This window comes from Amblyomma americanum, chromosome 9 (assembly GCF_052857255.1).
Source record: "Amblyomma americanum isolate KBUSLIRL-KWMA chromosome 9, ASM5285725v1, whole genome shotgun sequence".
Taxonomy (NCBI): domain Eukaryota; kingdom Metazoa; phylum Arthropoda; class Arachnida; order Ixodida; family Ixodidae; genus Amblyomma; species Amblyomma americanum.
This window is the reverse complement of record NC_135505.1, coordinates 93,869,379-93,885,417: the sequence shown is the minus strand read 5'-3', so window position 1 is coordinate 93,885,417 and position 16,039 is coordinate 93,869,379. Positions and strand designations below refer to the sequence as shown.

The 16,039-nt window shown below is 44.3% G+C and overlaps 1 protein-coding gene across 1 annotated transcript; it reads right to left on the bottom strand.

Annotated features, from left to right (window-relative positions):
- Positions 1-286: 286 nt before the first annotated feature.
- On the bottom strand, positions 287-7,303 carry LOC144105109 (uncharacterized). Its single transcript, XM_077638292.1, has 2 exons — positions 6,991-7,303; positions 287-1,511 (listed from the first exon to the last, which is right to left on the bottom strand). Exons 1-2 carry the CDS (start codon positions 7,276-7,278, stop codon positions 402-404), a joined length of 1,398 nt encoding a protein of 465 aa, XP_077494418.1. The 5' UTR covers positions 7,279-7,303; the 3' UTR covers positions 287-401.
- Between the last annotated feature and the right edge of the window lie 8,736 nt (positions 7,304-16,039).

The window sequence follows — 16,039 nt, the reverse complement described above, 5'->3', positions numbered from 1 at the left end:
TCTTAGTCATTTTCCTTATTTTTAAACGCACTCGGTTGTAATTTGTAACTGAACAAAAAATATCAATCTTTTTCCAACCTCCTCCAGAGTGGGGCTGCCAGTGTCTCCTATCAGACTCGCCACCTTGGGGGCAATCTCAAAATAAGCACTCCATTGAACGTCATACGTTTTTCAAAATAAATGCCAGTTATCATGAAGATACTCACAAACAGCAAGTGAAGACTTTATTTCATGCATTTGAAACTTAAACGAGAATGACATTGAAAGAATATAAAGGAAGCCGCAACGGAGAAACTGCTACAATAATTTTGGGTAGCACTTAGAATATCTCACCACCAGTTTCGGTCAAACAGCAGTCCTGTTTGTAAAAACTCTTTCACGCCCTATCATTAAACTGAAACTTAAAGCAGCAATTCCCACTCAATAAAAAGTGTGTCATCGTGCACATAACCATCGTTCACAAGATCATGGAGGTTAAGGTACTGCTTCGGAAAAAAAATAGGCAAGTTGCATTCATCTATTGGCTTTTGACATTGTTGTTCTGAACCACTTCCTGAAATTTGGAACTCACGCTTCGCACAGTCCTTCGGGCGAATCACGCTTAACCGGATTGTAATTGCCAATGGCCACTCTACAGAATCGTCCATCTTCCCCTTGCACACTTTTACTCCCGCATGCAATCTGAAGAACTCGCCGTGCTTTTCAAAAAATATCAAAGGTGACAGCAAGTACCCGCGCAGGTACAACGGCTGCTGGCAATAAGCAGCATGGCCTTGCTTTAGCGCTCTTTTTCGGAGAGCATTGACGCATCGAATGCACAAGTTAGCCACGGTCACCTGCCGTTCAGCACGCCGAATAACCTCCGTCATCTTCTCAAGTGCTCTCTCATTATGTTCCTTGCCTTCACTTTTGATGTCAGTCGCAGTCTGCGTGACATGGTCCACGGTTCGGCACGTCGCGTTACTAATTTCATCTCCGATTTTCTTTTCCAATCCACCTATGGTATCGGACAGATTAATACCGGCAACACTCTGTGCGGTCATACACTTTTTCACTTCCAGGTTGTGCACATTCAGGTCATGCATGCTTCTAGTCAAACTATCACAAATTTTCATTGTTTCAGCAGCCATTTGAACTCTCATCGTTTCTTTTAATTCGTTTAACCCTTGAGAGATATTGTTGAGCCTGTCATCATATGTGGTGTTAGCAGCTGCTATTCGCTGAAGGAAACCACGGATTTCGGCCGCCTGCTTTATAAAGTCTGCTCCGAAAGAAGTAGAAAGGGATGCCTCGTCTTGGCTGGTGGCTTCTACTTTGTCTTCGGATTCAGGAGACTTTCCTTCTACATCGCAGACTGTTGTCAAATGCAAGTACACGTCACTGCTAAGAACCCTGACTGAGCACTTCGGGCAGGAAATGTAGTGATGTCCACACTCGAGCCGGAAGTGACGGGAGATCTCCGAAGCGGTCATCACCACCTCACAGCCACAATCTTTGTTCCAGCAAGTGACCTGCAAGAATAAGGCAAGCAGTATTCTGACAGCAGCTGTGAGCAGTCATTTTTTACCCAAGATTTGACGTTTCGTCGTCCAGAGCCGTAAGATCTAAAGTTATATCCCCTATTAGAGAGACTTCCTTTCTCTAATGATCTCTGTCCTGCTCCTGATCCTATCGAAATATTTCAGCAAGGTTCCTATAATCTTCACAGCTAATTATCTGGCGTTGAAGTTACGTTTGCCATCTCTTGAAGTCACTACAGAACTCCTATGACACATGCGGATATATGTTCTCACTTTATGACGTGCCAATGTGTTTTTCTTCCTTTAGATTTCGTCTACAATATTGTCAATCAATCAATTAATCAAGAATTTATTTTTCGCAAGAAAAAGAAGGTGGCAGGAGAAAAAAGCTGCTTTGTTTACAGCTTGACGAGGCTCCAGCGACCTGTACAGCAGTCACATGTACAGCGCAGGCAGTTCATTGTAAACAGGTAAGCAGTCTGTTCATGTAAACCTCTTAAAAAGCATTGGTATTAAAATACGAGTAAACAAAACAACTAAAGCGAACCAAGTTTGCAAAATCAACTCGAAAAACTACAATAGTACAGTTCATAAAACATTTTCGACAATTCTGTATTGCATTGCAAGGATGTCTGTTTAGCGTCTAAGGAGTTTACTGTATACGGTAGCTTGTGTTTTACTGTCTTTTGTCTTTACATTGTACGGCGAAGGGAAGACGCCATGGTGTTTGACACCTGAACGGATATGTATGCGTAGTTTTCACCAGGTTTGCAATGATTAGGAACGTATCAGATATTCCTTCTACTGCAGCCTTTCAAATTCCTAAAAGATTGTATTCATGCATGTATTGCACCTCTAGTATATTATGCTTGAGGAAAAGCGGAACTGTATGTTACAGAACATTTGTCCGTAAAGTTTAGAGACTGACTTATTATCTTCTCTAGAAATGGTTCCCCAAAACAAGTGTTGATGCTTATGTGTAGCGCCATCTTTTCGAGCTAACGTGAGTTATTGAAGTTAATTGCTGTGATAGCCCCTAGATAGCGCTACATGTAGAAAAATACGTTGTCACTAGTCGTCTGGCATTCTACTGAGAGTGAATGTGGAGGACCACTTCGAACAGCGTGTAAGCATAAAATTCTGTGTGAAGCTCGGCAAGGGAACCACACAGACGCATGAGCTCCTTCGTGATGCTTACGGCAACGAGACATTATCGCGGGCGCCAGTTTTCGAGTGGCACAAGAGGTTCGTTTCGGAGAGAACGTCGGTGGAAGACGACACAAGATAGGGGTGCCCTTCAACCTCACGGAATGAAAACAACATGGCTCGGATCAGGGAAATCATACAGCAAGACCGCACCATTAGAGTCCGCATGCTATCAGATGCTCTGGACATTAGTAGGGCAACATGCCACCAGATTTTGCGCGATAGCTCGGGGAAACGAAAGCTGAATTTCAGACTTGTGCCGCACTGCCTCACATAGAGCCAGAAGGACACGCGATCATGAATGAGCGCTGATTTACGCTCTGAGGCAGAGAGGGAAGCTGAATTCGTCGACAGCATCATTGCTTAAGACAAAACATGGTGTTTTGAATACGATCCTCAAAAAGGCAGAGCGCCGAATGGCGGTTCACAAGCTCTCCGGCGTGTAGAAAGGCAGTGACAGAAGGCCAAAAAAAGACGATGCTGATGGCTTCTTTTTCGACGCCAAAGGTGTTGTACACTACGAGTTCGTCCCACAAGGGCAGACAGTGAATCAGGAGTTTTATATCCGCGTGCTCCAACACATGCGTGATGCACTGCGACGCCGTCACCCTGACTTTTGTGCATCTGGACAATGGAGCCTTCTCCACGATAACGCAAAGCCGCACACTGCTGTCAGCGGGACAACATTTCTCGCCAAGCACAGCATTACTGTACTTCCGCATCCGCTATACTCGCCTGACCTCCCCCATGCGATTTTTTCCTGTTTCCTCTTGTGAGGAGAGCCCTAAAGGTTGGTCAATGGGAAGCGTGGATGTCATTCAAGACGCCACGACAAAGGAGCTGACAGCCCTGCCAAAAGAAGCGGTTTCCAACTGTTTCCAAGACCTCAAGAAGCATTGGAAGCAGTGTATAGACTACAAGGGAGACTATTTCGAAGGGATGCTCCACAAATGATTTCAATCTTAAAAGCATTTTTAATAGACTGTCTCGAAACTTTACGGACAAAGGTCGTAAGAATGGTGCGTTTTCAATAATGCGGACAGCCCGCATTTGGATCAAGGTTGGATTACTTACATGCGACTTCGTATTTCCCAAGAATCATGCGCTGTACCGTAATTGAGAGTTGAAAAGTGCGTTATACATGAGTTTTTCATGAAATGTGGCAGATTATAGCGGTTTCTCCTGAACATTCCTACAATCTACCTTCACTTGTTCGATAAATGATTAACGTGTTCGGTCCAGGACATATTCAGAAAATAATACACCAAGAATTTACACATGTTTCTTATCCAAATGTGCACAGGCCGACAGGGATATTCGTTGGTATAAAAGGCTAAGATTCTAGGTGTGCGAAAATTATATTTTGTTTTAGATTCATTCAGCATCAAAGTATTTTTTCAGCTCCATTCTTGTATGTTACAAAATAAGCTGACATCTGTTATCAGCTTTTTTTTTCAAATTTCTTCTTGCAATAAATACTGTAGAGTCATCAGCATAAATTACAATGTTTCAGTCGTTGCAAAGTTCTACAATGTCATTGATGTAAAAAGAAAAAGAATGGCTCCTAAAATGCTTCTTTGTGGAACACCTGATTGAATTACTTTTAGGCGTGATTTATTTTCATTTACCTCAACATACTGACGCCGACCATCTAGGTAAGACAGAAGTAGTTTCTCGTTAATAACCCGGATACCATAGTGCTCTAATTTTTCTAACAATATTGAGTGATTAACACCGTCAAATTCCTTACTAAAATTTCTGTATGTTATTAGAGTCATGTTTTTTCTCGAAATTCGTCTAGTATTATCTTCGGCATTATAGGTGCCTTTTCAGTTGAGTGATGTTTGCGGCAACCAAACTGGTGATCTGTTATCAAGTTGCGTTTTCTTGAAAACTTTCAATGCGACCGTTCATAATCTTTTCTAGTCCCTTTGAAAATACCGGACACCACTCGATAGTTGCCAAGTTATGCCTATCCCTACTATTCCCTATAATAAACATTACTTCTTCATTTCTGTCTCCATTATTCGTTTCGATGTGCTAAGGTTTATTCTAAGCAGTTTGTATAGTCTAAATTTTGTTTTGTAGGGGAGCGTTGGTCAGCTACACTGTTCCAAATTTCCGCTGCTCGCAAATATTAAACGCACAAAACGGAGACTATGACCCAATTAGCACGCTGAAGACTAGTTTTTGTCCTCACGTCTGTCATTTTGCGGAGCAAGTTTCCAGCATTGCCTGCCAACTATACGAAACTTCAGCGCTTTTTTTCAATTTGGAGCAGCAGGGAGATAGGTTTTCAAAACGTTCAAATTATTATTATTCATTATTGTCGTCTAGTTGTAGTGCATTACATTCTGGTGTAGTCTAAAACTGTTCCGGAGTTAGAGGAGGCAGTGCGGGTTTTCTTTCTCGCTTCAAACGGCCGCCAAAAATGCAGAGCAAGGCCCACTCGTGGAATTCACGTAGTGGCACATCCCTCGCTAAGTAGCCTGCATGGGCGGGGGGGAGGCGTCGCTGCGCGCCCAACCTAAAACCGCGTTCGTGAACATCTGAAGCGCGCCGTAAGGGAAGGAATAACGAAGGGAGTGAAAGAAGAAAGCAAGAGATAGGTGCCGTAGTGGAGGGCTCCGGCATAATTTCGGCCACCTGGGGGTCTTTAACGATGTCAGTGCACGTTAAAGATCCCCAGGTGGTCGAAATTTTTCCGGAGCCCTCCACTACGGCACCTATCTCTTCCTTTCTTCTTTCAATCCCTCCTTTATCCCTTCCCCTACGGCGCGGTACAGGTGTCCAACGATATATAAGACAGATACTGCGCCATTTCCTTTCCATAAAAGCCAATAATTATTATTATTTGATCGTCAGTGAAACTAGCGATATTTCATTACCAACAGAGCCGATGGTTGCAGGCTTGAAAATTTTATCACTTTATATCGGTTTACCTCATAACCACCTACAAATCAACGCAGTTACTTTTTTATCAGTAACAGGTACAAAGTCATATTTTAGATTTCAGTTCCTCTTATTCGACAACACACCTTTTATTACTGACGGCTGTCAGCACTGACACAGGTGATGTGAGCAAACAGTTTTTGCTTAAAAAGATACTTAAATTCTTTTGTTGGTGGCAAGCTTCTTTGAAATATCCCGTTTATTTCAACATTACTGCAAAATCTACATCTTGGATGATATTCAAAACCAATGTTTCTAAGATATTAGTGGCTCTAACTCTACTTCGATCACGGGGGCCTTGTGTTGATGCAGAATGCCATGAATGCATCCGCTCTCATTTCTATCCAATAATACATGCTGCGGCAATATTTAAAGCGCATTTTTTTTTACTGCTTGGACTCGGCTTAGTGTCAAAAAAGTTTTAGAAATGTTTCTTCGAAATAAAAGGATCGCGGTTTTATTCACATGCCTAACTCTCGTTCACAGATGAAACACTTTTGCAAACCCTATAGGCACCCGTGCTCAGCAAGAAAAAAAATAGTGGCCAGTTTTACTTCGCTTCGAGATAACTACGGCCTCTTGGATGTTATCACCCATTAAAGGTAAGCAGCACAGGAACGATTTGGCCGTCAAGTACTGATTCCAACGCACGTGGTCATACGCCTGCTAGTCTTTGATAACAGCTCCGTCATAACGGCGCTCAGCGTCATGCGCAACACGAGCGGTAGAATAACAAGAGGCGAAAAACATGCCCTTTGCAAGTGAATCAAAAGTCACGTTTTCTAAACCGTAAAACATTTTACGAAACAGATTGGCACAGCAGAACGAAACGGGGACGAGAATAAAGAACACGAAACACAGCACGGGCGTTTCGTTTTCCTTCTTGTCCTCGTTCCGTTGCGCTGTGCTAATTCGTTTCGTAGAAAATATGAAGCAACTAGACCACACCGGAATCTTCTAAGAAAGTAAACATCTTCCTTTGCTGCTTATAGATTAGACCCTTTTTCGTAAGCGCAATTAAGGCGCCTGTCCTGAGCGCAAAAATCAGTTTCACGCTTCGCGATCTACTGAGAAAACGCAAGCAATACATATCTTCTCTGAAGGCTCCCGTGGCTGCTGCGCCCATTTTTTAAATGGCAAATTCCACGAATTTTGTACTTACCTGGCCTCAGTGTTCGCAGGAGTGAATGCCAAAGTGCAAAGTTTACACCTAATGCATCAGGAAGCAAAACGTGCCACGCTTGCAGGCCTCAAAGCCCTGTTAAGCGCTTTTTTATGTTCAATAAAGATCGTTCAACTTTAGCTCGCTTACCTCTGCTCTTAGCATCTCATAAACAACCGACTCCTTCCAGTCGACGTCTTCTTCCTGGCACTGACGACCATCGTGTGGACAGAAATGGGAGCCGTCTTGCGCGCACTGCATGAAACACGACTCACAAAGGACGTGCATGCAGGGGAGCAACGCAATCCTTTTGCGCACGAGCCCACAGGCGCTACATATCTTGATCGGGGGAATAGGCTTAACGAACTGCAGGGGCCTCCAGTCAAGGTCTGGAGCAAACCCTACCAGCGTGTACTGCAAGCCTGTGGGAAGCATCATTCACCGCGTCTGCTACCTAGGGTGGTGCTTGCCAAACTTTTCTGCCGCTTGGGGAACCGGCTGTCTTTAACTGCTCATTTCCCCCGTTTTTAGCTCCTGTCGTCTAGGCAACAATCAGCATGATAGCAGCTGGCGCCAGTTAGTTTCCTTTACGAAGGTTGGGCGTTTTCTTCCTTCAGCTTCAAGCCACGTCACACTGTCAAAGCCACGCTTCCGCAAGTGCATTTACCCTGCAACTGTTTCGCACGCGTCGCGGTAGTTTGCAGTCCTGTTCATAAAAACACCCTAAAGCACCCAAATTATATGTCTTATCGGGATAAGCAAAATAAAAGCTTTATTTTTGAGGTTGACTATGACAGTGTATGTAACGTTAGAGTGAGAATATATGAGAGTGCGTGTATGTTATGTTTGAATGGTAATTGTAATCTGCATGTTTCTATGACGGTGTAAGTAGTCTTTTCATTTATAACAGTCTTCTATTTCTTTATTCATTTTCTGTAGTTCAAATTGTGTATTACAGAAATGTATTTTTGGAGCTGAACCGCTCTCTGTTATATCTGCCACCGATGTAGTTTAGGAGAAGGGCGCAGTGTCAAGCCACTACACTGCGGCTTTTCTTTTTCCTTCTTCCATGCCATGTGATATACATTTCTGAAATGAAAAACCTTGAACCCTGAAGTGTGCATCAGAGTTTAGGTAGAAAAAGAGAAACCTAGCTTGGGGGGGGGAGTGTTTGCCATGGCCTTGCTGGGCCTTTGAGGGAGATACAAAACTGGATCGAGTGTGTAGTTCACAGAGATATAATCATACCTCTCGCCACTTATTCAGTATTGCCACGATAGGCTTGACGGCTGCAGGAAATACCCGATAAAAGATTTATCCTCTATTCAGACGGCATTGGTGGGTTTAAATCTAAAGGATGCCTTGCACAGCATGGAAGAAGCCCTGCCGAAAGCGGCATCGATCGTCGAATCATTCGCCTCCAGTAGTGTCTTCCAGTAGTGGAAGTAATCAGTGCGCGGAGTCCAAATCACAGAATCAACGAATTGGTAGACCTCTTTGTAGAGGGCCAAGTACTCCCAGAGGTCTGCGTCAGTCGAACCTTCGTGCTATGGAAACAAAGGAACCTGTGTGGTGGATATACCTTGAATACGCTCAAAACAACCCACTAAATAACACGTATGACCCGTCGTATAACACGGCAAGTGAAGACATGCGAAAGGAAGATGCACTTTGTCTTCAGCAGTCGTTGGACATCTGCCGAATATCGAACTTTGTCCCATATCATCAGCTCAAAAGGACAACCTAAACAGATCGGCACCATCATTCCCTAAGACGTTGATTGAGGCCGGTGTTTCCATGAAAACAGCCAGCGCAAGATACGGGACGAGGAGGACACACCACGAGCGCTGTTCTCGCGTAAAACCAACAAGCCCAAAATCAAGCCTTAAGGAAATTTATTCCTTCAACCCCGGGCTCTATTCAACCATCATTCACAGCGCTCGCAGAATAGCTCTCGACCTTTCTTCCAACACATCAATCTAACGGCTAAAGGAATGTGGAGTCCACAACACCTACGATGAAATCAGAGGCGCGGTGTTAGAATCTCAGAATGCTCTACTCCAACGAACCAGCACGAGAAGAGTTGTTCTGCACCTGATCGGTGCGCCAGGAGTTTTTCAAGAGCTCCGACGAAACACTTTTCATTCTTGCAAACATATGAGGACTGACCATGGTGAATATGCTCTCCAATTCGATCATTCAAAAACGCTACACCGCTGCGGTCCCACTAGACCAGAACTACGAACTACAGAGGAGTGTTTCACTCCTGGCTGAAAATCCAGCCACGGTGGAAGCCTCCAGCATCGCCCTCACGGTCAGGCATTGTGATCTGGCGGAACAGTCAGCCCATACAATTATTGATTTGAAGCGAACCTGTCAATATTTTATGATAGAAAGTTCAGAAAGGATAGCGGCCCATTCTCATACCGTCTGGCCTTTCACGCACTCGTATAATGTTTTACCTTATTCACACTTTTCTCCTTTCACGTTTTTTCCACACTCTTTGGTCCTCTTTTTTTTCTCACCTTTTTCCACGCTCTTTGATCACTTTCACGCTATCACTACTAAATCACCGTTGCGATGGCTGCAACTCCGAATACTGAACTGTTAACCTTCAGATATCACGTCAGTAGTCATTATCTAACAGCCGTGCTTTGAGCACCTGCTGGTCACAGATGCGGTGAGCCTTAGATGAAATTAGCATATGAAAAATATTCAAAATAATGCAATAAGGAATCTTCGCTATCTCAGAAAAGTCATGTGAAAGTTCCCGCCCAGAAATTAATCTGTTGCGCAAAACATACATGAAACTAGTATTAGTATACGCCGCCATTGCATGTTATCCGTTTCTACGCTAAGAAATTTACGAAAACTAGAAAACATTCAACTCAAATCCGCCAGGTTCAGTTACAACTGTTAAAGCTGGCGTGCGTCCTGCGCTTGTCTTTCTCAGTCTGCTAAATTCGAAAAATTGGAGCGACATAGAATGCGCGAGGTAATTATTTGAATTTTTTGCGCTAAAATAAAGATAGGCCAAAATTTATACATTCACCTTGCAAGCGCGCGTAGAACACAATCACTGCAGAGCGAAACTGTTTGATATTTCACATGTAAAGCCAAAGTACTTAACGCGCAGATTTTGAACCGTAAGTCCAGTAACTCGAATGCACCGTCTGCTCGAACTTTTCAATGCTCGACAATGGATGCGTTCACGCCCGTACTTTAAAGCAATCTTTAAATGTTTTGTAATCTGCTCTGTACCCGCTTTTGGGATTTGTAATCACCTTTTTCAAAGGTTTTATTACGATGTCAGCGTGAGCACTTTTACACTTCAGTTGCAGCTATATTACAGCCTTGTGTATTATAACGCACTCGTTGTTCAAGGCCGATTCCTTTTTCTGACAGCTCGGCTGTCTTCAGATACCTATTCCTTTAAACCTTTCCTTCTAAAAAGTTTAGTACTTTCAAAACTATGCTCAATTCTCTAGTTTTGCTGTGAGTGCTCCCGTTCAAGAGCGTGCGTTGTTGGGCTAGTCGGTCAGTCATGGTAAATAAAAGTGTGTGTGTGTGTGGGGGGGGGGGGGGTGTACTGCGCACAAAAAGACACGAGAAGGGAGGACGCCTCGCGACTCTGTTCTTGTTGCGTTCCTTTCTCTCCCGTGTCTTTTCGTGCACAGTACCCCCCCCCCCCCCCTTTTATTTGCTTTCGTTCAGCTACTATATATTTAACTCTTGCGTAATCGAGCTGTTCGTTTATTTTAAAGTCTTGTTTATCGTGTGTATGTTCTTCCAAGTGCACAATTGTTTGAAGGAAAGGTATCGGAAAGCGTTTTGCGCGAGCAAGTGGCCAGATAACAGAATCGGCTTGCACATTCTCTACGCTTCCGCCTCTCTTGGCCAATCGCGACTTGCGTGTCAGCTAAACGTTGCGAGAGCAGGTACAAAATGGATGCTATGTTAGCTTGTGCCGCGCCGCCAGATGACCAGTGTCATGCATTTAACCCAGTAAAGCAGCTCAGTTCGGCTGCGGTGTCGTGTTAAATGGAGGACATCTACTGAGAGGACTGCACTGTCGCTACAGAATTAAAAGGTGTGTTGGAACACGCTTAAGCAGTATGTACAGGGCGTCCCAGCTAACTTTACCAAGTGTTTAAATATACGCCGATGCACCTAAGACGACGTTATCAAATGCATGCTACTGGCTATTCTCTGGAGCAAGTCAGGCTTTTTATTGTATTGTGCTTACTTATATAATCGGTCGACGTTAATTAACCAACTTCGCAAACAACAAATAAAGGTGAAAACTTCCAATGAGAGAATTGTAGAACGGTACAGAAAACGTCTGACTGAACAGTTTTAAATTTCCACCTATTACGCATCAGCACTATTTCGCTCACTACAGATGCGCGCGAAATACAAAATAATATGTGACACGCCCGCTTGCGCGCCGCGATTGCAGTGCTCTGAAACGCGCCGTGAAGGAGCGAACAGATCATTTAGCCCGGCATGCTGCTGCCGCGTAAAAGGTGGCAGGGCAGCAACTTGGCAGCTGGCTGTGCGATTTACGCCAGCGGTATGCTTGCCTTGTGGCGCTTGATGATAACGACAAGCATACGCAGTTCGTATCGCTTGCGATGGCGTAAATCGCACAGTCAGCGCCGGCGTCACAGCCCTATCTCCTTTTGAGCAGCGGCACAACCGGCTAAATGAACTGTTGGTTTGTTGGGCGAAACGTTTCAGACCACTGAAATCGTGGCACGCAAGCAGAGGTCACCCGCCGAGGTGGCTCAGTGGTTAGGCGCTCGGCTACTGATCCGGAGTTCCCCGGTTCGAACCCGACCCCGGCGGCTGCGTTTTTATGCAGGCAAAACGCTGAGGCGCCCGTGTGCTGTGCGATGTCAGTGCACGTTGAAGATCCCCAGGTGGTCGAAATTTTTCCGGAGCCCTCCACTAACCCATACAAAAATGTCCTATGGCCAGCTATCGAATTTTTGCCCACATAGATATAGACCTTTGCTATCTCTGTCTATAGCTGTCTATACAGGCCAATATATTTTTCTATAGAGAGCTTAAGACAGTTGTATGGTTCCAAAGCTATAGCTTTAGTGGCATAGATTTTTCAATAGCTGGCAATAAGCGCCTCTATGGGTGCTTATAGACGTTCATAAAAGGCCATAGACGGACACAGCTTTTTCCATAGACGCCCATAGGGAAGGCACCTCTCTCTTCCTTTCTTCTTTAACTCCATTCTTTATCCCTTCCCTTACGGCGTGGTGCAGGTGTCCAACGATATATGAGACAGATACTGCGCTATTTCCTTTCCCCAAAAAACCAATTATTATTATTATTATTATTAGGCAGAGGTCACGTGGTATTTTTGGTATTTCGCGGGCGTCTGCAGTGAGCGAAAAAAAGCCGATACTGAAGAGGTGGAAGTTATAAACTGTTCAGTGGAAAGTTCAGCGGACCTTTCTAAAACATACCCATTGGACTTTTTGCCTATTTTCGTTGCTTGCGAAGTTGGTTAATTAATCTCGATTAACTATGCAGTTAAGCCCAATACAAAAAATAGTGTGAGTTGCTCCATACAACAGCCACAGATATGCATTCGATCGCGGCGTCTTAGAGTGCCGCTGCGAATATTTTTAAACCCGGTCTGAATTTAGCTGGTACACCATGTACACTGCATTCAGATTGCTTGTCAGCGTTCCCCTCACGTGCCGGATATTGGTTGGTTGTTTTCGGAGTTTCAGCTTGCTGCAAAACGACCGCTTCCGCTGTCTTCCAAGTTAATCTAAATGCCGTTGAAACTCCTTTTGTGCGTGGTGTGAAGTCCGGAGGCCCGGACCACAACTCCTTTCTTTGCACACTTCGTCGGATGATGAGGGAGTTGCCTGGATAGCACGTGAACAAGCGCCTTCTAACTGGATACCAAAAGCTGCATGTTCCTTCCCTTATGACCCTATTAATACGCTCTTCGCCATCTGTCTCAGTAGTGAGGCACTTTGAAACTCTCCGAAAAGGAAACCCATAAACGCGATATAATTTTTCTTATGGCAGACCGGATCTCACGCACTCGCTTTGTCTGGCATTCGAGAACGAGCGTCATCCAGCCCTGGCCGGAGCGAAGATTTGGGCGCCATTTTAGCCTGAGGAGTCGGATGTGCTTGGCCATCTAATGCTGTCTTTCCGAAGGGCGTCTCATCTGTATCTAATCGGCGCTTTTAAGCAGCGAGAAATGTCACTTGTGTCAGCTGGTCATCACGCTCATTTGTTCCGTGGTCAGCTTGCATGTTGTATTTGAGATCGCGGGGCTGTGCAACGTCTAGACTCTGAACCTAGTACGAGTGAATACCAGGTGTTTCAGGGAAGACTAAAAAATTTTCCAAAATAGGCATTTTAATGTAAAAATATATCTTTTTCGGCATAGTATTAGCAGTGTTGGCGGCTACTGGAAAGCCGGTGGATCGCCTTCAGCAGTACGCTGGATAACTAATTTTAAATAATTAGTTTTTAACTAGAAGATTTGGGTTCCTAGTTGCAATTAGAGGTTCGCAGCCGGTCGTTATTAACAGCCATATCAGTTTTTAGAACTTCGAAAACGAGATCACCCATGGCGCTGTGACTGACTACTGCGTAAGATACATTTCACTCATTCTGGTGTAGTTTGTCGGCAATTAATATGCAACACAAAACTTCGAAATTAATTTAGTGGTAAATTTTGTATTTTACAGTTGTCCCTCAGCTAACATGATGTCCAGCTAAACGTTCATTTCTGCGGCGTCTTTATGTACGCAGAACGCCAACGCGCAGCATTCTTGCTTTTATTATTAAGCTGGAAAGCTGACTACTCCTCCCCACAAAAGGACGCTGCTTTAATTGAGGACTAGGAGGGCCTCCCGACAGCAAGAATCAACTTTCCACGAAAAAACGTCACAGGGTGCGATAGGTACTAAGCTCCCATTTTGTAAAACGCAATCCAAAAAGTAAAAAGACAATCGATAATTGTAAAAGCGAAATATACAACCAAGCAAGCATTTCTGCTCAGGAGCGGCGTCTGCCTAACAGCGTAAGTATCCTTATCAGTGTCCCTTTATCAGTGTCGCCGTCCCTTTAGGCACAGATGGTGCCGCGTCCCGCATATTCGAATGTGCACGTAAAGGCGATGCAGGTTTACTAAGTGTGTTTTAAAAATTCTCATTTACCTACCCAAACCACCAAGCGACAGTTTTTCAAGCCGGTAAATACCTTAATCATTGACAGTTTATTCCCGATACGAAAATCTCAAAAGTTTGTCAAACCGTTTTTCCATATGCTTCCGTATTGAAAACAAAACGAAATACTGCTGTCTATGGCATGTGATGCTCAAAAGCACTCAATTGGTTTCACTCGCCGTAGAAAAATGGTATTATTTTTTTCCAACGTTAGGTCAGTTGTATACAGAATACCCAGTGCATTTCATTTACACAATTCTCACTTGCTAGAACATTTACTCAATTTGTGCGTGATAGAGTGGGACACTATGAATTTATTTCGAGGCAGAGAGCTAGTGGATAATTTTGAGCAAGCACTCCGTGCGGTGCGCGCAACAATCTCGGTACACTAAAGCATTTCCATTCCATCTTCATAGGAGCGGGGCTCCTGGTGGCTGGAATCAAGCGCACCACTTCGGGCTCTGCCTCAAAGTGCCGCAGCTAGTGAGTCAGCACGAAAGGTGTTTCAGAATAGAGTCCAATGTTTCGTGCGAACACACACAAAAGTGAAAGCAGTCTTTATTTCTTTCATTCAAAGCTGAAACGAAACTCAGTCTTAAAGACAACATGGATTTGGAAGCAGCTTAGCCGTCTGTAGACGCTTTTCGGTTTTCAAACAAAAGAACTCCAGAACAGTTTTCCTCAGTGAACAGCGACCTTTGAACAGTGTCCTTTCATGTCCTGTCTTTAAAGTGCGACTCACTGCAGCAACTCCCACTCAACGAGAAGTTTGTCCTTTTCCTTATATCCACCGTTCACAAGATCGCTGAGGTTAAGCGCATGCTTGCCAACGAAACAAGGTGTGTTGTTTCGATGTGTTGGCTTGTGAAAACATTTCCAAGAAATGTTTGTCCTCGCTTGCAACTCTTTTAGTGCCATCTCTAGGGTGAATTACACTTAGCCGGATAGTATTCTCTAATGGCCACCCAACAAGGTCATCCATGTCTTCTTTGAACACAGTAATCCCTGCATAAACTTTCACAGACCCGACGTCCCTTTCAAAATTAATTCCAGGTGACAAGCAATACCCGCGCATGTACAATACTTTGTGATCATAATCAGCCCAGCCATCCTTTAGCGCTTTTTCTTGGAGCGCTTTGACACTTGGTACAGAGAAATTACACACTGTCACTTGCAGCTGAGCATGTCGCATGACTCCTTTGAACTTCTTGAGTGACGTTTGGTTGTTTTCCTTCAGCTGAGCTGCGATGTCTGCAGCAGTCTGCGTCACACACTCTCTAATCCCACTCGCAGCACTGCTAATTTCCTCTCTTAGCTTTCCTTACAATGCGCTTATGCTACTGGGAAGATTACTAATTTCGACGCACACTTCAGGATTTCGTCGTTATATTTTGCGAGGTCACGTATGACTTTAGTCAAAATTCATGAATTTTTAGCGTTTCATCAGTGATTTGTTCTTTCAGGGTTTCTTTTAATGTATTCAACACTTGAGACATATCGTTCAGGCTGTCAGCATGCCTAACATTACCAACAATTATTTGCTCAAAAAATCCTCGGATTTCAGCAGCCTGCTTTTCGAGTGCTTCTCCGAAAGAAGCAATAAGGAGTGCGTCGCCTTTGCTGCTGGCATGTAATTGGTCTTCGGATTCAGCAGACGTCTCTTCAGCAACACACTCCGACTTCAAATGCGAGGGCACGTTACAGCAAAGAACCCTGACTGAGCACTTGGGGCAAGAAATGGAGTGATGCCCACACTCGTGCTGGAATTGACGGGCGATATCCGAAGCGGCCATCACAGCCCCGCAGCCGCTTTCTTTGTTCCAGCAAGTGACCTGCGAAAAAAGGAAAAGTAGCATTTCGACAGAGGCTGCGAGCATAGCATGAGTCCGCGCACACACCTTTGGTGTTTCATCATCCTGTGAAATACCAGAAGTGTTACGTCCCCCACCCCATTGGGCAGACGCTTCTACATGTTATCTTCAATC